The sequence below is a fragment of the Canis lupus genome, chromosome 18 (genome assembly GCF_048164855.1).
Source record: "Canis lupus baileyi chromosome 18, mCanLup2.hap1, whole genome shotgun sequence".
Lineage (NCBI taxonomy): Eukaryota > Metazoa > Chordata > Mammalia > Carnivora > Canidae > Canis > Canis lupus.
The window spans coordinates 53,085,708-53,107,603 of record NC_132855.1 but is presented as its reverse complement, the minus strand read 5'-3'; the positions used below and the strand labels follow the sequence as shown (position 1 = coordinate 53,107,603).

The following is a 21,896-nucleotide window of genomic DNA, read 5'->3' as shown; positions in this document are numbered from 1 at the left end:
GGATTATTGGGCTCAGGGAAAGACAGGAGGTGGTAGAGCTGGAAAGTGGGAGTCATGGGGTGGGGTGCAGTTATTAACAACAAACTCCAGGGTAAAATCACAGTGGCTGATGAGTATAGTGGGCAGGATTTTGGGGCAGCGGCTCAAAGAATAGTGACCTGGGGTGTGGGAGAGATCATCTAGGTAAATATCGAAATCACCAAGGATCAGGACAAAACTCATCCTTGGAAAAAGTGATGGTGATCCAGGAGCTTACTTTTTAGCCCTCCAACCATTTAAATTACTCCAGTGAAGGAAAAAACCCTCGTAGGATATCTTAAATCAGAGCAGGACATCTAAGAAAGCTTTCCAGGGCAGCCTGGGTGGCTTAGCGGTTTAAGTGCCTGCCTTTGGTCCAGGGCGTGATCCTGGAGACCTAGGATCAAGTCCCATGTAGGGCTCCCTGCATGAGCCTGCTTCTCCCTCTGCCTGTGTCTCTGCTTCTCTCTCTCTCTCTCTCTCTGTGTGTGTCTATCATGTATAAATAAATAAAAATCTTTTTAAAAATCTTTCAAAAAAATAAAAAATAAAAAAGCTTTCCAATGAGAAGTTTGGTTGAAATGCTCATAGTCTTTTTTTACTGAATGTGAAATATTATACATTGTAAACAAAGAGGCTAGACAGTCCTTTGTGACTCCCTTGATCTGTGAACCGCTGATTTTACATTTACTTTGAGCCTGGAACCTCTGACTTACCTGTTTTGAGACTGTACCTCCTGTCTGTGAAATCCCTGGTTTAATAAGCACTAACAAGTTATGTCAACATTTAAAGGGGGTGTCAATGCGAATTGAGCAAGTGTCAGTAGAACTGAGACAAAAGAGAAAGTTTGACCATAAAAGTCCCCCTACCTCACCCGCCTTGTCTTACACTGCCTCTTGCAGGAATCTTTCTGCTGCCTCAAACCCAATCCTTCATTCGACACACCAGGGTCAGGCTAGCAAGTCCAAGTTAGGGAATGTGCTAAGGAAGAGGGTGCAAAACTTGAAGCAGAAGAGGGGGGAACCTAGATGGCTCAGTCAGTTGGACATTGCCTTCACCTCGGGTCATGATCTCAGGGTCCTAGGATCATATCAGGGTCCTGGGATGGAGCCCCACATCGGGCTTCCTCTCCCTCTGTTCCTCCCCCTGCTTGTGCTCATGCTCTTTCTCTGTCAAATAAATAAAATCTTAAAAAATAAAATAAAATAAGGGACTAATAACTACAAAACTGGCAAAAAAAAAAAAAAAAAAAAAAGGAAGCTTCAGGAGAGGCCGTGGGGTGGAATTGGTTTTTAGCCTTCTCATAGTTATCCAGAGTACTTGGCACAGAGAAGAAAACACAACTGTTTTGATATATGGCCTTACTTTCAAGTTTTAAATTAGATAAATAGAAGCTTAGGGAGGCATCTGTCAATGGTCTATTTCTTCTCTTGTCCTCCTCAGCTTCTCCTTCAGGGCTGTTCTGTTTTCTTCTGTCACCACCTCTCCGTGAGATCTCCCCTCTTGTCTTACTTCCTCCCTCTACCTCCTCTTCATTCCGCTTTGTTCTCTCCCACCTGTCCTTCGGTCCTACGTTCATTTCCTTCCTTCTCTCCATCTCTTGGCCATAGCCCTTCTGAGAGCACATCTTCTCATGCTCACCCTGCGGTGGTAACGGAGGCGAGGTGTGATGGGTGGTGGCGTGGACCTGGAGTTACATGCTGGAATAATGCTTCTTACCCGGAGCCATGCTCCCAAATGGTTTTCCAAGGAAAGGCTATGCTGTCAGCGTGAGATGATTCTGGTTTTTCCTTAGTTGTAGCTTTCTCCTCCCCCACATCCAGAGTCCCTCAGAAAGCTGAATGCTGCAGAGTGGTATTGGTGAGGGCTGCATAGATTCTCCCCAGTGCAAAAGGGTGGCTCAAATAGAATTTCCTGTTAGTGTAGGAGAGAAAGGTGTCCCATGAGATATAGCTTGCCTCAAAAGCTCTGGACACATAGACACTTAAGGTAATTTTTTTTATTGTCTACTATTAATAACAGGTATTCTGTAAGAGTTGGTAATTTATTATTATTATTTAACTTGAGAAAACACAAACCACTTCTGCTTTATTTAGGGATCTATCTCTGGTCAAACAGAGGCACATATTGGCACTAATGAATGGTTGCCAAATGAATATATGGATGGATGGATGAACCTTTGGAACATGCAAAGATAAGGGCTGGGCTCCAGAGAAGTATCACTTCCACCCAACTCTTTCTGGCCTAGTTCCTTCTCACTCTCTGCAATAGAAGATTGGGGCTCCCCCAAGAGCTCTGGAAAGGAAAAGGGAGAACCAGCATCCCACTCCCTCAAAGGAAGAGCCCAGAGGCACTCTGTGGAGTCAGCGCCCCCCATCCCCCCACCAGGGAGAAAGCAGGTCTAGCCACAACAGTGTTGTCCAGGTCTCTATGGCTTCAGGGCCTCTTGCAAGAACTCCCAGGGGCCTCTAGGGAGCTGCCACATTTAGGATTTCACTCAACTCAGCTGGAGGTAGAGAAGAACAGAGCAGGAGCAAAGAGGATTGAGGTGGCTTTGGTAGGCACCCCTTCACTCCCACCCACAGCCTCCTGGAATCACCCGCAGGACTAGGACCTGAACCCAGGCCTGAGATGGGACTCCAGGGCTGTCCCAGGAAGGCAATCAGATTATTCCCATCACGGTACCTATGTGTGAGGTCAGCTGTGGCCTGGTGGAGGCTGCCAGGGTGCTGAGGAGTGAAAGGGGCTGGGGCCCAGAGGGGTTCTCTCTTTCCCACTCTCCATAAGTGAATGAATCTCTCCAACTGAGGTCACGCGTGCAAGGGATGCTGTCTTCGCTGGGAGTGTCTTTCTCTAGGTCAAAAAGGGAATGCATTTGTTTGTAACTTTAATTCACAGGGCAGTCTCACAGGTCATAGCCAACACTTATGGGGTGCTTATTATGAGCCAGGCACCATTCCAAACAATCACATGCATGAATACTCTTTTAATCCTCACAATGAGCCCGAGAGGTCAGCCTTTTTACTAGTATTCTGAGACACAGGGAGGTTAAGTCACTTACCCATGGTCACATAATGAGGAGTCAGAGCCAGAATTCAAAGCCAGGCAGCTAGGCAATAGAGCCCATGTTTTAACTATTATATCATTTGAACAAGGCAGTGCCAGTAAAAGGAGAGAAACAACATGGCTTGGAGAGGATCACTGAGTGAATTTCCTGAGATTCAGCTAGCCGAACTGGCAATGGCCTTGAACCCGGATGGCCTTAAGCCAGAGCCCATTCTTGGTCCAGTTGGCTTCAGCTACTCAGAGGGTGGCTTGCAGCCCAACAGCTTTGGCATCACCTGGGAACACATTAGAAATGCACAGTCTTGGATCCATCCAGAACTACTGACTCCGAATGTGCATCCCCCACTGATGGGGGAGTTGAATGGTTCAGCTTCCCCTGAATGGGGGAGTTGAATGGTTCAGCTTCCCCTGAATGGGGAAGTTGAATGGTTCAGATTCCCCTGAATCTTTTCCAAATATAGCTCTCTCTTACTTTTCATCCAGAAGTTCCCAGAGGCTGGGGTACAGCTGTCCTTCCAAAGTCAAAGAAGAAAAGGGTGTTCTGGGATGCCTGGGTGGCTCAGTGGTTGAGCGTCTGTCTGCCTTTGGCTCAGGGCGTGATCCCGGGGTCCTGGGATGGAGTCCTGCAGTGGGCTCCCTGCAGGGGGCCTGCTTCTCCCTCTGCCTCTGCCTCTTTATGTTTGTCTCTCATGAATAAATAAATAAAATCTTAAAAAAAAAAAAAAAAGGAAAGAAAAGGGAGTTCTTTCGGTTCCAAGGAAAGTGAAGGGTTCTGAGGACATACTGGGATAATTCGTTCAATCAGCCTCAGGACAGTTTGGGACTGGTGGTAGTTTCCATGACACCACATGTCTTGTGACTCTGAAAATCAAGCTGTTCTCCCAAGTCCTAGAAATAAGCTTGACATATTCTCTCTGTCTTCTTCAGCCATAATTTCATGGGATATGTTTTGAGTATGTGTGTGATTGAATGTATGTGTGAAAACATTAATGAATCATCATTGTATTTAGTGGTCACATGACATGAGAAAGCACTCCTAGGTTTGGAAAAATGTGGGCCAGCTCTACTTACCATTTAGAACAGGGGCTAAATGAACTGGCAGCCTCCAGGCTGAATTTGGCCTGCAGATACGTTTTGTTTGCCCACTAAGTGTCAGCCTAGACTGTGTTTTAGTTTTTATGGGGCAGGGGGGTATGTCACATAAAAATCCAGATTTTTGCCTTTGTTGAAAAATCAGAGTATCTGGCAGCATCAGGCCTGTGTTCCAGCATGGTGACAATTGAAGTCTTCATGGAAACTTCCATTTTCTTGTTGTGACCGTCCCCACCACTTCCTACTGCCTCTTCAGTGCTGCAACCAAGTGTCAGCCCAGCTATTATTTAACTTACAATGGAGATGAAAGAAAGGTCAACCTTTCTTATATGATGTCTAGGCTCTCTACCTGTTTATACCACTTGCGGATGTTTGAGTTGTAATCCGTGGTTTGGATGAAAGTTGGCAGAGCTTCTCCAGGATCTACACATTCCCCTAAATTCCTAAATATAACATGATATTCTCATTGCCTTCTGAACCAATAATTTATCAGTAGTGTGATGCACGGATTTTATTGAATTCCCATTGTGCTCCTAGCCCTGTGTTTGCCACTGCAGATAATTCAGAAGCATGAAAAGAATGAATATTGGTTGAAGACATAAGACTTAAGCCCTTGAAACAATTAGGGAATAATTTAAAAGAAGTTATGACCAAGGAAAGATTAATCTGGAAGGATGGGTAGGATTTAGGGTGGAGCATCAGGGGAAGGGAGCAGATGGGATGAATAAGGCATGGGGAAGAAGAGCTAAGGTTGACCAGAGCAGTTTAGGCCTGCAGAAGAGGAGGCACAGGGCTTCTGGCTTGAGGGTGAGATGGTAAGAGGGTCATGCATGCCGAAATGAGTAGATTTGGGGTAAACTAGAACCTGTCAATAAATGGGGAACTGGCTGCTGTGTCCAGAATATGTCATGCTCCCTCACACAGATCCCCTCTGCCTCCTGTGTTTCGGCCAGCCTTGCTGTGCTCCCTCTCTATGACTTGACTCAGATGCCCGGCCTTCCCCAACAGCCTCCTGGGAGTGGGGATGGGCCTCTGTCTTTGTGCTCCTGAGGTATCCCAGGCACGAGTTTTGAATGTTGCCTAGAAAGAGAGGTTTTGTGATTTTAGGATCTACCCATCCGACTCCACCAAATTATAAACTCTTTCAAAGGGTTTAATACAATGTCTTTCTTTCATTGTGACTCCAAAGCCTTCAACCGTGTTGGACACTTACCAAGGGCTCACTGCATGTTTTTGAATGAGTAAATGAAGAATGAACTAGTGGAAGATTATTGGAGCAGGCCGGGCATGCGGCAGTAAGGTGGACTAGGGTAGAATCTGCGGGAGTAGAACTGAGGAAAAATATAAAAAATATTTCAAAGAAAGAAATTGGTAAGATATTCGCTGCCAAATTGACTACGGTGGCCAAAGAGCCTAGAGGAACTCAAACCAAGGCCTGGAAAGACAACAGAGATCCAGGAAAGCTGGGCTGGGGAGCTGGAGGGGGACATATTCCTACACCTGTGGTGCAGAAAGTTCTCCGAGAAATGGGTGCCCTGTGCCCTCTGTTACCTGAGCTGTCCCATTTGGTCTGTGTCTTTTTGCTGCTCCTGGAGCTCCAGCCATTTCAGGATCAAGGAAACGAAGGTCGAAAGGAAAAGAACAGAGCATGAAACTCTCATTTCAAGTCTTGTTTCTAGTTATATTTTTCTCAATGCAAACACTTTAGAGGCAGATATAAATACGAAAAAGGGGGATCCCTGGGTGGCGCAGCGGTTTGGCGCCTGCCTTTGGCTCAGGGCGTGATCCTGGAGACCCAAGATCGAATCCCACATCAGGCTCCCGGTGCATGGAGCCTGCTTCTCCCTCTGCCTATGTCTCTGCTTCTCTCTCTCTCTCTGTGACTATCATAAATAAATAAAAAAAAAACTTTAAAAAAAATATGAAAAAGGCCAGCTGTTGCTATACTGGGTGGGTGTGACACATATTAAAGTACCAGAAGAAAAAAATAGGGAAGGGGGAAGGGGGGTGGGGAGAGCAGAGCCCATGCTGCTGTTTTTGGTGAGGAGGAGTGGGTGTGACTCCATCTGTTTGGTCCTTTGTCTCAGCCTTTTATTTTATTTGCTGTAAGTTGCTTGTTGTTGCTAATGTGCAAAAAAAATGGATATAATTGCAACCAGAACCAGACTAGAACCTGCCTGAATGAAGAGAAAAACCATCACTCAGGGCTTCGTTCTGGGAAATTAAAGAGAAGAAACCAAAGTCCATACAAAGCAATTACTGAGATAACAGTGAAGCAGAAATTCACTTCCCCCGATTTCTCACAGCCCTCTGATCCATTTGGGACATGACAGCCCAGACTCAGTGGCCCTAGATTGCTGGCTGGTCTCTCCATTCTCCATGCCTATACTCCCTTTCTCTTCAAATCAACTGTCACTGCAACAGAGGGGGCGGGGTGAGGTGGGGTGGGAGGGGCGTGGGGGGTGGCACGGGACCTTTCCAAAAAGTAGATTGGATCGTGTCACTTCTCAGTTTTAAATGAGGCTAAGGCTCCTGCGACACTAAAGTCTGAATTCATTCCCATGGCTCCCTGGACCCTGGCACAGCCCTCCGCCACTGCCCACTTCAACTTCCGTCCATTTGTCCATCACCATCACTTCCCCATTGGCCTTCCCTCCCTCTTTCTAAAGTCACCAAATCTCTTCCTCAGGATGAGGTCTCATCTGGTCCCTCAACCTGTACAGCCTTCTCTACCCTTCATCTATTTAGTGGCTATTTTCCCTTCTGGTCTTAGCCTCCTCTGACCTTCCTCTGTCCTTCCAGAAATATTATAAACTGTCTGTGCCAGATATTGCCAATGGGTCCCCAGCATCCCTTCTTCCCTCTTTCCTTGGGAACAGAGGTCTAATTTTGTGTTGGGCCCATGGCTATGCACAATGATGAGTGTATTTCCCACCTCCCTTGTAGCTGGGTGTGGCCATGTGACTGAATTTTGGCCATTAATATAAACAGAAGTTATCCTTCAAACAGTAATAGTAATTTTTTAAAAAATCCATGATTTAACATTTGAGACAGTCAAGAAGTTGCTTCACTATATCTTGCTCTATTAGAGTCCAGGGGTCTCCAGCTCCGCAATGTGACATCTTACCTAGAAATTTCTTAACTACAGATCTCTGTAGGTAAGGTTCTGATATACAGAGTGACAATCTCCAGTATAAATTCTCAGGCAGTGGGCAACTGAGTTTTTCTTGTGTTAATACTTTTCTACTTCCAGCCCACGTTTGAGTTAATAAGACAAGTTAATACTTATTGAGGCTTTCCTTATGTCTGTCTCTAAATCTGCTGAGAAGCATGCCAAGTAGTGATATGTATGAGTTCATTTACTCTTACAATATCTGGGTAGGTTGGCATTACCATAATTTCCATTTTGCCCATCTGAAAATGTAGGACTAGAAAAGTGAAGCAATGTGCCTGAGGGCTCATACAGCAGTGAACAGGACTGTGTGAGCTCTTAACCACTCTAAGAGACGACCCCCTCCAACTCTACTTTTTGTCTTTCCTTTCTTTCTCTCTCTCTCTCTTTCTTTCTTTTCTTTCTTTCTTTCTTTTCTTTCTTTCTTTCTTTCTGTTCTTTCTTTCTTTCTTTCTTTCTTTCTTTCTTTCTTTCTTTCTTTCTTTTTTGTTTTGTCTTTGCGTTTCTGGTCCCTGTTGTGTTCTCAATGCCTGTCTTATACTGTCTGACTTAAGACTCAACCCTAAGTCACCTACACATCTAGGGACATTTCCTCAGGCATGGAGAAAATGGGACTGTACAATGGAGCTTTCCAGAACAGGTTATACATTTAGAAAGCAACCACAGAAGCTCCGTAAAGTCCAAGCAGAGGCCAGGCGAGTAGGTAAATGAACTCAATCAGTAGACAATATTTTAGTTGTTTCTCTGTAAGGACTAGGAACTGGACTAGAAATTAGGTTTTACTTTCCCACCTGTGCTACTAATTTATTCTTATTATTGAAGAGTTACTTTTTATTTTTTATTACATTCCTCCTCTGGAGTCAAGCCTACATGCTTGCTGTGTGGAGGAGAATAAGGCAAAGAGAATGAGGGAAAAGGTTACTCTGAATCAAAGAAAAAAAAAACCTGGATACTGAGTGTCAGCATTTCATGCTCCTCCCTCTGCTCCTTTTCCAAGTGACTAGGTTTCTGGATTGTATGGCCCAGACCATCTGGGCTGCAGAAGGGATGGCAGGCTGGCCTGACTTAAGGCATGTATATACCTGAACTCATCGTGCTGGTGCAAGTCGGCAAAAATCTGAGAGAGTGCCTCACTCTCCCCCTTGGCCATCAGCTGCATGAGGCTCTCACTGGGCTGGGAGGCTTGGGGTTTCTTCTGTACTAACTAGATGGAGAGAAAAAGCAAAGCCAGGTGGTTAAGGACTGAGGGTCTCTGCATTTTCCTAATCATGGTCCCGACCTGAAAGTGCTGGAACTTGAACTATTCCTCTGGGCTGCCATGTCAGCTGCTCAGAGAGGCCATTCTGGGGCCATTTCATTTTGTTTATATCTTCTGTATTGTTAAAAATATCCTTCGGTGCCTCAAGGTGTCATTGAAAACTTTAGACATAATTTAGTAGATAATCTATTCTTATTAACATACCTTCATACTTTCCTGAGTAGTCTATTCATAAAACTTTAATAAGGTTTTTGCTACTTGGTTTTATATTTAAATGTAAGGGGATCAAATATCTATTGTAGGAACTTAATGGATGCTTAAAAAATCAATTTCTCTAAGAAAAATCCTACATTGAGCTGCTTTTTACACCTGGGTAAAATTGTTTTCTTTCCTGTTGCCTGTGATACCACCATAGGTACTCCAGCTGCTAATTCATTCATTTGATCATTCATTCAATATTTATTGAATGTCAACTATGTGCCAGGCACTAGGGATGTAGCAGCTAAGAAGACAGGGAAAACCCACTGCCTTTATGGAGTTTACATTGCAGCTCAAATTGGTCTTAGGGCTTGGGGCAAAAGTGCCCAGGTGGTTGGTATTGGTAATATTTAAATATTGGTAAATTCTACCAAATATTTAAAGAAATGGTAATACCAATTCTTCAAAAATTCAGAAAACAGAGGAGAGAACACTTCCCAAATCAGTCAATGAGGCTAATACTACTCCGAGACCAAAGCAAGGGTATCACAAAGATTTCTCAGGAAAACTACAGAGTAATATCACTGATGAACATAGAAGCAAAAAATCCTTAACAAAATGCTAACACACTGAATCCAGCAACATATAGAAAGAATTATATATACCATGACCAGGTGGAATTTTTACTGCAGAAACACAAGGTTGTTTTAACATCTAAAACTCAATTAATGCAAGACACTATATTAATAAAGGACAAACCACATGATCATCTAAATAGGTGCAGAAAAAATATTTGACATAATCCAATACCCAGTCATGATAAAAACTCTGAATAAAAAAAGAATAGAAGGCAACGTCCTCAACCTGATAAAGGACATCTACAAAAATCTCTTGGTTGCATCATATATATATTTTTTAATTTATGATAGTCATACAGAGAGAGAGAGAGGCAGAGACACAGGCAGAGGGAGAAGCAGGCTCCATGCATCGGGAGCCCAACGTGGGATTCGATCCCGGATCTCCAGGATCGCGCCCTGGGCCAAAGGCAGGCGCTAAACCGCTGCGCCACCCAGGGATCCCGGTTACATCATATTTAATGAAAGACTGAATGTATTTTTCCTAAGATTGGAAACAAGGTAAGGATATCTGCTTTTGCCACTTCTAATAAATATTGTATGGTGCTAAAGGTTCTGGTTAAGGCAATAGACAATAAACAAACAAAGAGATCCTGACTGGAAATGAAGTAAAATTGTCTTTATTTGCAGATGATATTTACATACGTATGTATGTAGAAAATCCCAAGGAATTTGCAAGAACTACTGTATCTAATGAACAGGGTTAATATACAAAAATCAATTGTGTATCTATATACCATCAATGAGTGATGCAAACATGAAGTTAAGAAAACATAATTCAGTTCACAATAGTATTGACAATAATAAAATACTTAGGAACAAGCTTAATAAAAGAAATTCAGAACATGTTTACTGAAATGTACAAAAATATTATTAAGAGAAATGAAAGATCAAAATAGATGGAAAGATAATCTCATTTTCATGTACTGGAAGACTCAATACTGTTAGGATGGCAATTCTCTCCAAATTAATGTGTGAATTCAACATATTCTTGTCAAAATTCCAGCAGGCTATTTTGTAGAAATTGACAAGCTAATTCTGAAATTGGTATGGAAATGCAAAGGATCTAGAATAGTCAAAATAATTTGAAAAAGGATCAAACTGGAAAATGCACATCACCCAATTTCAAAACATAGTATAAGACTATACTAATCAAGACAATGTGATATTGGCACAAGAATAAGCAACAGATCAATGGAACTCTCGATTGAGAATCCAGAGATAAATCCTTAATTTATGGTCAATTTATTTTTGACAAAGATGCCAGGACAATTCATTGGAGAAAGAATAGTCTTTTCAACAAATGGAAAATCCTTTATTATATATAGGACAATTGTATATCCACATGTTAAAAAAAAAAGTACTTAAACTCTTACTTCCCATCATATACAAGTAGTAACTCAAAATAGATTATAGACCTAAATGTAAGAGCTAAATCTATAAAACTTCTATAAGAAAACATAGGATAAAATCTTTGTGACTTCCAGTTGAACAAAAGTCTTAGCTACAACCCCAAAAGCCTGATCCAAAAAAGAAAAGAAAAGAATCGATAAAGTGAACTTCATCAAACTTAAAAATTTGCTACCCAAAAACACCATTAAGAAAACGAAAAGGAAACTTACAGACTGGTAGAAAATATTTGCAAAACATATATCTGATAAAGGATGTGTATCTAGAATATACAAAGAACTTTCACAATTCAATAAAAAGATAAAACTCAATTTATTTTTTTTTGAAACTCAATTTAAAAGTAGGCAAAAGAGTTGAATAGATATTTCACCAAAGAAGATATATAAGTGACTAGTAAGCCCATGAAAACTTTCTCAACATCATTAGATATTCAGGAAACCCAAATTAAATCCACTATGCATCCATTAGAATGGCTTTACTAAAAACCATAAATAATACCAGTGTTGGTAAGGATATGGAGAAAGTGAAACCCTCATGTACTGCTGATAGGAATGTAAAATGGTGTAGCCACTTTGGAAAATGCTTTGTCAGTTTCTTTAAAAGTTAAATCTAGGAGTGCCTGGGTGGCTCACGGTGAAGCACCTGCCTTCAGCTCAGGTCATGATCCCAGAGTCTTGGGATTGAGTCCCGTGTCAGGCTCCCTGCTAAGCAGGGAGTCTGCTTCTCCCTCTCTCTCTCTGCTCTTCCCCCCTGCCCATGCTCCCTTTCTCCCTCTCCCTCTCTCAAAATAAATAAAATCTTTAAAAGTTAAATCTAAACTTACTCTATGACCCAGCTATTGCATTCCTTGGAGTCTACCCAAGACAAATGAAACATATGTCTGCACAAAAACTTGTACACAAATGTTCATACCAGCATTATTCATAATAGTCAAAAACTGGAAACCATCCAAATGTTCACCAATGGACAAACAAAATGTGGTATATCTATACAATGGAATGCTATTCAGTAATTTTCAAAAAAGATTTTATTTATTTATTCATGAGAGACACAGCAAGAGAGAGAGGCAGAGAGAGAAGCAGGCTCCCTGCAGGCAGCCTGGTATGAGACTCGATCCCAGGACGCCGGGCTCATGCCCTGAGCCAAAGGCAGATGCTCAACCACTGAGCCACCCAGGCACCCCTGCCACTCAGCAATATGGAGAGTTTGTGATTCTGCCACGGAGTTGACCTCATGCTACAATATGGGTGAGCCTGAAAAACATTATGCTAACTGAAAGAAGCCAGGCACAGAAGGCTATATATTATAGGATTTAATTTATATGAAATGTCTAAGAAATATGAATTTATAGAGACTGAACATATATCAATGGCTGCCTAGGGCAGAGAAATAGGAACAATTGAATGACTGCAAATGGGCACAGGGGAATTTGTAGGGTGACGGAAGTGTTCTAAAACTGGTTTGTGGTGATGGTTGCACAATTCTCCGTGGTTACTGAAAAAGTTGAACTGTGCTCTTCAAAGGGTTGGGTTTTATGGTTGTAAATTATACCTCAATAAAGCTGATTAGCAAAGGCCTACGGCAGGGATCACCTTCCCAGGTTGCTCGCATACCAGATCACCTGAACTCCATAGTTCAGCTCTGGACTTTGCTGGAGGTGGCAATGGTGCCCACTTACGTTAGAGTCTCCCGAGGGGCTGCAGCTGTTCTTGGGTACCAGACAGTGAGTGACAAGAATCCTAGGGTCTTTGGTGGTGATAGACAGGCCCTTATGCAGAATTTGAACCAGTCGGATCCAGAAGTGGAAGACAGTCTCAGGATGGTCAGGGTGGAGCCTGAGATAGTAGATCTTCTCAGTGACTGTCCTCAACCGCAGGATGCGCTGAAGCTGGTCGTAGACCTGGAGCTCCACAAACTTCAATGGGAGAATCCTGGAGCCACAAGGGAGGACACAAGGTGGCAACCCTATCGCTTCTGATTTAACCCTGTCTTTGTTAAAATGAGAAAGGTCTTCCACAGGGCTGAGGCTTTTGGAGTAGGAGAGAGAATGCTTAGCACAGTGATACTCAAACTTTGGGGAGACCAGATTCACCTGGGGGCACCTGGGTGGGTCAGTCAGTTAAGCATCTGCCTTCAGCTCAGGTCATCATCTCAGGGTCCTGGGCTCGAGCCCAACATTGGCCTCCCTTCTCAGTGGGGAGTCTGCTTCTCCCTCTCCCTCTACTCCCTGCTCTCTCTCTCTCACTCTATATTAAATAAATAAAAACCTTTTTAAAAACCCTATTAAAATAAATACATAAATAAAGTGCAGACACCTGAAGGTATCCCCTACAACTCAGATTCAGTAGGTCTGGGGGCTTGCCCTGACATCTGCCATGATTCTCATGTTGGTGCTCCCTGGGATCCTGTTTGGGAGAGGTAGCCCTGGAGTAAGGTGCCTGGGGTCAGTTTTCTTCTTGATAGCATAAAGGGAACTGCCCTTCCCAGCCACAGAGTGGCATTGTCCAGCCTGTCCATTTGTTGACCCTAATGCTTTAACTACTCTTCGAAAAGAGTCTAAAGTTCAAGGATTTGAGCTGTACTTCCTATAGGAACACCCAGAACATAAAGGCAAGGTTTATCACCCAGCCAACATGGAGAAATGAAGGGTTTCCCTGTATTTCTGGGACTCTCTAGAGATTCTTGAGATATCCTACAGATTACTTGGAGAAGCTCAAATATCCAAAAGAACTGTTTCATCCCAGAGAGGTCTGATGTCATTGTATGTCACAGTTCTGAGATGCAGTTCCACTCATTCTACCAGTAGGAAAACTGAGATGAGGCAAATAACTTGAGACTAAAAACTTTTTGGAGTCATTGGGATACCAGAGACTAGAACCTATGTCTCCCACCAGTGCTCCATTTGCCAGACCTCATTGCTTCCTTGCCCCTCAGCCCAAGTCGGAGAGATGTTCTATGTTCAATGGGGTGAGTGCAGCAAGAAGGGGCATGTTGACTAGCTTCTCACTGTGGACCATAACTCTTCCCTTGGCCCTTCCCCACCCTGGCCTTGATGCTTCTGGTGCACCTTGTCTTGGGCTACTGTTGTCTAAAAAAATAATGTCACTGCCAGTGACTTCTCTGCTTCTTACTACTTGGAGTTTAGTCACAAAGCAGCCTCTGCTTTGGGTCCACCCTTCATGCTACTCGTCCTCTGTTCCCATCTGCAATACTTACCTCTTCAGCTTGATGTTTGGGGCTGTAGATGGTCTGTTCCATGTCTGGCTCTGTCCCTGGTGCCATTTCACACTAGCCATGAGGAGGATATTGGGAAGGGGCAGGCAGGGCACAGAGGAGGTTACCCCAAGGGCCATGGTGTTGGAGGCTTTGTAGATGTCTATCCAGCTCCTGCCCTTTCTGACCTGCAAAGCAGCCCCACGGACACAGCCTGAGCATTTGGCAGAAGCAGCAGTGTATTCTAGCAGAGGGTTTCTCAACCTCAGGCCTATTCACCTTTGGGGCTGGGTAATTCTTTGTTTGGGGGAGGGAGCTCTCGCATGCATTGCCCGATTGTTAGCAGCAGCCTCGGTCTCTACCCACAAGACACTAGTAGCAATCCCTTCCCCCGCGGAGTTGTGACCATCAAAAATATCTCCATTTGAAAATAAGTAAATATATATAATCTCCATTTGGGATTGCCAAATGCCCCCTGGCGGCGGTGGGCAAAATCAACGCTTGTTGAGAAGCACTGTTGAAACCTGTATTGGTTAAATACCTGTAAAGTATTTATACTACCTCCTCTTAACAACTGCTCTCAGGAACCATAACCCAGGAGTTCCCTGACCTGTGTCACATTCCTGTGGCTCCTCCTCACACTGTTTCCTGGCTTTTCTTTGAAAAACTTGTCCTAAGGTCATTCTTTGAGGGGCCCAATTATCTCCTGCACTTTCGCTGCACTGTAAGATCCCTTGCAACTCCCAAGGTCTGTTTATTTGGGGTTCCCCCCCACCCCAGCCCCAGGAAAGGAAGTGCAGGCAAGGAAACAAAGATACGCTAAGGGGCCCAGGGTGGCACAGGTGGTTAAGTGGCTGACTCTTGATATGTCGGCTCAGGTCGTGATCTCAGGGTCCTAGAATTGAGCATGGGGATGGGGATGGGCTCATGCTCAGCAGGGAGTCTGCTTGACATTCTGTCTCTGTCTCTCTCTCTGCCCCTCCCTCTGTGCTGCCCCTGTGTGCAAGCATGCTCTCTCTCTCTCTAATAAATAAATAAATATTTTTTATTAAAAAAACTTTTTTTATTGCATCATTAAAAAATGCAAGAAGTGCCCATTGTACTTAGGCCTTTGCTTCCCATGTTTGCCTGTAACAACCAGGCCCAACTCCTTTTATAATAGAAGAAACTGGGATTTGGGGCACTCAGGTCACTTGCACAATGACACCTCCTGATAAGAAAGCAGAGACTCTGAGCCTGGGGCCCTTTTGGTACCCAGCTCCTCTTTTACCAATCAGCATTTCTGTTACAAGCCCTCAAAGGGCAACCCATTTCACTGCCTCTTTGTTCATCTCTTTGGGCTGACAGCCTGGAGGAGGAAACAAATTGAGGGATTCAGAGACCAAATCTACTGAGAGCAGAAAACCCCTGACCTCTGTCCCCACGATGACAAATGCCTGCAGAAGAAGCCCTGTCTGAGGCTCTGCAAAGTCAGGGTCAGATGCATTTCAGGCCCACTGACTCTTCCTTGCCTCAGTTCTCACTCCACTCCAGTCCCAGGGGCAGATGCTCCCAGTCACATCTTGGGAACAGGGTTAGGAGAATCAAGGAATGCCATTCTGAGCCACCCAAGTGTACCTGGACAAAGTTGCTTTCAAATACCACTGAGTCAGGAAATAGGTTGAATTCTGGAGAATGAAGCATCTGGCAGAGCAGTCCCTCCTCTACACCCAGGCCCACTCCAGGGTTTGGCTCCCCATCCACAGGCAAGAGGCCCCTGACTTCTTCCCAGGCATTTAGGGGAGGGAAGGTTGGAAAAGATCTTGTGACTTTTACTGTCTTCTTTGATTTCCACCTAGTCTTTCTCTGTGGAACCGATGACAACATTTCTGCACATGCTCAGGGGCCTGCTGCAAGTTTGTCCTGGTATCTCTCTCTTCCCTCGTGGCCTTGGGCAGCTGGCCAAGGCCTGGGACCGCCAATCAGCTCACAATGATGAATGGATGACATCATGAAAAAACCAGGGCAGGCCTGCAGGAAAGGGAAATGCAGAGGAGCCTCCCTTTTCCTCCAGAGTGCTTTTAGGGCTTGTTTATGCCCTGATGGTCCCCAGCCCCTGTCAGAACGCCGGGACACGGTGCCCCCAGAGCTTGCTGAGAAAGTGGTGAGCCAGGCAGAAAACAAGGAAGGAAGGTTTCTGGGAGGCGATCTTCCTCCCTGCCTTTCAACCTTCCCTTACTTTTAGTGCAACCTACCTCAAACAGTTTGAAGGGCTGTTCTCTATTTAAAACCCAGCCCTACTGAGCCTTGCATGATATGGGAACACGCGTGACCTGGTTTATCTGCAGGACACTTTTCTGTTTTGGAAGGAATTGCTGGGCCCTGCTCCGTGCTCTGCTCTGTGCTCTGCTACGCCTGGGTGGTTACTCCTGCAGGCCTATTTCCCTTAGCAGGTCAAACTGAAGGAGGAGTACAAGTAATTAGTTTCTTACCCAGAGGCTGGCTTTTGAGGGTGCCAGCTGAGAGGAATAGAACTGGGATGGGCAGTTCTGCTACATCAACAAGATATTCCCCCTCTCAGAGAGTGACAGCATTCCTCATTCTGGAGTCAGAAGAAGCAAGAGCCCAAATCCTGCTGTGGCTAGGTCAGGGGCAAAGAACAAAGCAGGCTGACCACCGCTCAAGTCCCCTTTGGGGGGAAATTGTATTCTAATTTGAACAAAATTCTGGAATTTACCAAATGATGTAAATCAAAATCAAATGTGATCTCTTTGGAAAAGTGAGTTGACAACTCATATATGCAACGTAGAAGCATGAAGATATATTTTTGTATTTCATTATCAAGTCAGAGAGGCAGCTGAAAGGTCACAAGATTCTCCTGATCCGATTCCATCTGTCCCTCACCTGGTCACTTCTAGTTTGCCCCTGGTCAAGTACCTGAAACTGCTTCCTGGTTGGCAAAGCAACTTCTGCATTCCTGTTCCTCATTTTTTTCTGTTTATCATGTGGGACAAATGTCTTCCATGGAATACTCTCTAAGGATAGGGTCAAGAGACCACATTCTGAGATTTACATTTCTCTAGAAACAACACACAGTACAAACAAGATGGCAGTTAACACGCTGGTATAAGTTAAGCTTGTCTACCACAGTCAAACTTATTGGTCTGGGAATATGGTTTGGATGTATTTGGCCACTGACACATCCAAAGGTCCCCTTTAGTGGGGAAGATGCCTTTTTCTGTTTTTTGTACTCTCCTGTTCAGCCCAATTGTGTGGTATGTGAAAGAGGCTTTAGTTCCTGGTCTAGAAACTAATTGTGAGGAAGTGAGCTTTCAGCTCTAAACAAAATGCCAAGCAATAATCAAATGTCTTCAAGATGTCTACCCTTCCTACTTGCCCCCAATCAAACCTCAAAAACTAGCACACTTAATGTTTTTTAAAACCACTTGATGGATGCTTGCCTTTCTCAATATCTATTCTCTCCATTTCTTTATTAATGGAATGCCTGATTTTTAGTTGGGCACAAGTTTCTGGAATCAAAATTACATTTCCTGGCCTCCCTTACAGCTAGATAAGGCCATGTGACAGAGATGTAAGCCCAACGTGCAAAGTGCTGAGGAAACATTGTGGGAAGGGGCATACTTTTTTCACTCCTTATTTTTTTCCTTCTGACTGGAATAGAGACTTGACAGTTGGAGCCTGAGCAGTCCCATTGGGCCATGAAGTGGCATTCTACGGGTGGTAGCATAGCAAGATAAAAGGGCTCCAGCTCCTTGATGATCATAAAACTGTCATACTAGTCCTACCTGGACTGTGTACATCCAGACTTCCTCTATGTATGAAAGAAATAAATTTGAGTTTTCTGTTATACTGAGTCAGACTTAAAACTTGCTGATACAACTATATAAAACTCCTGTCTATTCTTCCAGACTGATTTTACAGAATATAATGAGGCTATTTACCAATAATTCTAAGCAATGAAGAAAATAAGATTAATTTATAGGTAGTTGGGACCTTAAGACTGACAAATTTGTGACTTCTGGGGAGGAAAGTTGTGTAAATATATGTCCCCATAATATGAGAAACTCGTTGCAACTTTTATCATTCTGTGCATGCAGAGATGTTGATGCTGCCACAATTATTGCTTGGGCACATTTGGCGATCACTCTGGTGACGGTCTGTGGTTTGAGGCTAAAATCACTCAGTATAGTGTAAAATATCATTTCAAAGCTTGCTCAGGAATGACCAAGTATATGATTGTCAGTTGGGGCTGGACCTGGGTTCTGTGGAGCTTAAAGTTTATACAACTTTGGAGATACTTAAAAATACTGGAGGGATGGGGCAATAGGAAGTTATTATTTGATGGGTACAGTTTTAGTTCGGGAAGATGACAAAGTTCTGAAGATGGTTGTTGGTGATGGTTGCACAGCAATGTGAGTGTACATTATTCCACTAAACTGTACACTTAAAATGGTAAATTTTATGTATATTTTACTACAGTAAAAGATTTCTAAAACATAAAAAATAAAATAAAAAATCCCCACAAAAGTATGATACAAAATTGTTAGAAGCCTTCATCGGGGCTTGGAAGTTTCCATGTGAACAAAGGGCCCTAAAGTATAAGCTTTATTATCTTCATGGTAAATCTGTCCCATTTAAATCTGTGTCACTATTTAAAAAAAAAAAACTATTGCATAAGCAGTACATGTGCTTGTAGAACATCAGAAAATAGAGACAAGTTTAAAAAACAAGCAGCATATTCTTACCTCCAACATCACTGCAACAACCATGGGTATGGGTGTGTGTGTGTGTGTGTGTGTGTGTGTGTGTTTGTGAGAGAGAGAAAGAGCGAGAGATACTACTCTAAAAATTGTTTATAACTTTTTTATAACATAAATGATTTAGTCAACACTTTCTACCTTTGTACTTTGGTATACTTTTATCTCATCTCATCTAATTTCTGAGGCATATAAAAATTTCTTAAATTAACTCCAATTATTCTTAAAACTGATTTATCCAAATCAGTATTCAATCTAGGACTTCACATTCCCCTTAAGTTTATTTTAATCTAATACAGTCCCGTTTTTAGGACACGTACTAGTGGAACAATTGAAGTAGTTGTCCTACAGAATATCTCACCTTCTGTTTTTTTTTTTAGTATATGTGCTGCCGAAGCGAGCACAATATCTCACCTTCTGGATTTGTCTGGTTACTTCCTTGTGTTATTTAGTTCACTTGCTTAGCTATTATTTTTCTTTTGAAATAGAATTTATATCTAAAGGGCTGATGGTTTCAGGTAATTTTTTTTTATTAAAATAGTCACTATTTCTTAGTAAAGAGCTACTATGGGATCTATGTAAGATATTACTCTTCTCTCCCAAAGAATGTCCATAGGAAGATATGTTGAAAGAATATATATGTATCAGGAGAAAAAAATGATTCCAGGAAATAGAATAAAGTCCTTGACAAGAATCTTCTCTGCACTCAAGGGACCTTCGAGTTCCCATGAAACAAGCAAGCAAACAAACATAATCAGACACCAAAATAAAATGAAAAGGAGACCTGATGACGTAAGGGGAGGGGGGAAGAAGAAAAACCCACTCAATATCTGACAGTCACATTAGAAACCACAAGGAATGGAGGTAACATGGTAGCAAATGGAGTCAATGACATGGTTAGCAGGTCAGAGACTATCACATGGAACTCAATGATAAAGAAGAGCAAGAGATGAGGAGACTTGAAAGAAAATGACATGGGAGACATTTATATTGACCCAACATACAGCTAGAGTCCCTAATCAAGAGGGAACAAATGGAATCGAAAAAGTCATCAAACACATGAAAGAAAAAGCCATTTCTGAAACAAAAGACCCAATTTGGCAAACAATGGGATTTACTTTATTCCAGGTAAACTAAGTAAAGAAACCATTGAGACAAGAATAGCTCTTGTCAAGTTCCTTAATCTTAGGCCTAACAAAAGCATCCTACTACAAATGTCTGGATAGAAGAAGCAGAGAATCTGCCAAGGGGAATAAAATGAGACTAGTTTCAGACTTCAGCAACTTTAGATGCTATGAGACAATGGAACAATGTAAAAGAATATTGGAGAAAAAGGATGTGACCTATAATTCCATAGATGGGATTTACATCGAATGACATTCATTCAACTGTAAAGGAAGCAAAAATAATCTTCAAATACTAAGCATGCTGGAATAAATAAATTTATAGGCTGGTTCTTTGAAAAAAAAAAATTAGACCACTGGCTAACAGTTTAATTTTTTATAAAAGGAAGACACAGAATATACAATTTGAAATAAGAAATCACAAATAAGTACAAATAACTACAGGTTCCTGGATAAAGGAGATGTGCAACCTACAATATACTTTAGTCTAGGTATGTTCAAAAGACTTCAAAATATAGTGACTTAAAATAGAATGTTGGTTCTCCCTTACACAGTAGTCCAAAGATAGGCTGTCCTGAGCTGGTGGAGTACCTCTGCCATTGTCAATATGTCACTGTCTCTGTGTTTCAAAGTGGCTGCTTCAGCTCCTGCCATCATATTTGCATACTGGCCAGAGAGAAGGGGAAGGGGGAAGGGGAGGGCACACTCATTCCTTTTAAGAGCATGACCTAGAAATGGCATAATCACTTTTGCTCACATCTTATTGGTCGGAATTCAGTCATTCGGCCACACCCAGGCACAAGGGAAGCTGGAAAGTGTAGCTTTTAGCTGGATGCCCATGAGCCCACCTAGAATTGGGGTGTTATTATTTAAGGGTGAAGAATATCAGTGTAAAATCAGCAGCCTCTGCAAAGAAGCCATACAGAATTATTTCCTCTGACATCCATAGTAAATACACAATAATTTTTTAAATGGCAAAAGTTTAACTTGTGGCAACCTAACAAGAGGTTAAGTGGTGGCCAAAGAATAGAACAGAAAATCTGGGTATGGCCTGATAACAGAGCAAGAAAGCTAGTTAATATAATTGTGGTGTGTGTTCTCACAAATCACCCACATCCACTCCTACCCCCCTAAATTGGCGAGAGGCAGTCTGAGGGAGTGAGTAATCAGCTCAGGGAAAACAAGAGACAAATATTCAAGAGGAGGAGGCCCTGTTGATCACAGCACTGTCTCAGCAGAAGCAGAAAAGCTCAGCTCTGCCCTCTGTTTTTCAGATCTTCTGGCTGAATCGGCGCAGATCACCCCATGAGAACAGGGTATACCCCCCACTTAGAGAAGAGGATGTTTTAAACACCGCGGGGAGAGAGCATAGCCAGGTCCTCCTCACTGGACAGATCTTCTGGAGGAGGTTGGAGATGAGAAGTGAGTTGGGGTGAAGATCGACTAGGCAGGATGTTGCTGTGGGCCTGGAGCAGGGCCAGGAGAGAGCCTGAGGAGAGGGTGACGCATGGCTGGGACGGTCCTGGCGCCCAAGTGATGCTGTCGGGAGCTTGCTTCCCTGAGAGCTAAGAAGTGGAACCAGCAGCGCAAAGCAGCTTCGAGGAGCAGCCACAGTGTGAGGTGGGGGGGAAAAAGTGGAGAGAGCGAAGTAGGCTAAATGTTGCTGTTAAACTATCATCAAAGTCAAGAGGGCAATGTAGACGACAAGGTCAGCGCTCCAATATAGTGCTTCTCAGCCTTGTCAGACCCAAGTGCCTTTTCCATGACAAACTCTAACACCCCCTTTACCATTCTGAAATAAAATTCAGTGATTATAACCTACCTATATATATTATTTTTAAAAGTCAATATGCTAGCCTACCTGTAATATAAAAGAAAAAAAGCTATGATAAAATCATATATGTTCCAATATGTAAATGCTGGTGCAGGACTCTATTCGAGGTGGAAATGAAA

The 21,896-nt window shown here is 43.0% G+C and overlaps 1 protein-coding gene across 21 annotated transcripts; it reads right to left on the bottom strand.

The window, feature by feature from the left end:
* Positions 1 to 1,642: 1,642 nt before the first annotated feature.
* GARIN1B (golgi associated RAB2 interactor 1B) lies at positions 1,643 to 20,668 on the bottom strand. 21 transcript variants are annotated; one of them, XM_072784479.1, is made up of 8 exons: positions 20,494 to 20,659; positions 15,680 to 16,072; positions 14,066 to 14,250; positions 12,528 to 12,780; positions 8,432 to 8,552; positions 5,728 to 5,784; positions 2,704 to 2,871; positions 1,643 to 1,932 (listed from the first exon to the last, which is right to left on the bottom strand). In XM_072784479.1, exons 2-8 carry the CDS (start codon positions 15,926 to 15,928, stop codon positions 1,919 to 1,921), a joined length of 1,047 nt encoding a protein of 348 aa, XP_072640580.1. In that variant the 5' UTR covers positions 15,929 to 16,072; positions 20,494 to 20,659; the 3' UTR covers positions 1,643 to 1,918. The 21 variants fall into 21 exon arrangements, 17 of the variants coding, with proteins under 17 accessions (XP_072640580.1, XP_072640581.1, XP_072640582.1 ...); XM_072784480.1 differs by having other exon boundaries at positions 5,728 to 5,778; XM_072784481.1 differs by having other exon boundaries at positions 5,728 to 5,771; positions 8,431 to 8,552; positions 20,494 to 20,658.
* Between the last annotated feature and the right edge of the window lie 1,228 nt (positions 20,669 to 21,896).

Bases quoted from the DNA above. Each gene is read 5' to 3' on its own strand.
- GARIN1B (XM_072784478.1), bottom strand. From the start codon at position 15,928: ATGTTGTCATCGGTTCCACAGAGAAAGACTAGGTGGAAATCAAAGAAG. The intron at 12,781-14,065 runs GTAAGTATTGCA...TTGTGGCTCCAG, and splicing joins CCAAACATCAAGCTGAAGAG to GATTCTCCCATTGAAGTTTG. The intron at 5,508-5,727 runs GTAACAGAGGGC...ATTTTTCCTCAG, and splicing joins GACCAAATGGGACAGCTCAG to TTCTACTCCCGCAGATTCTA.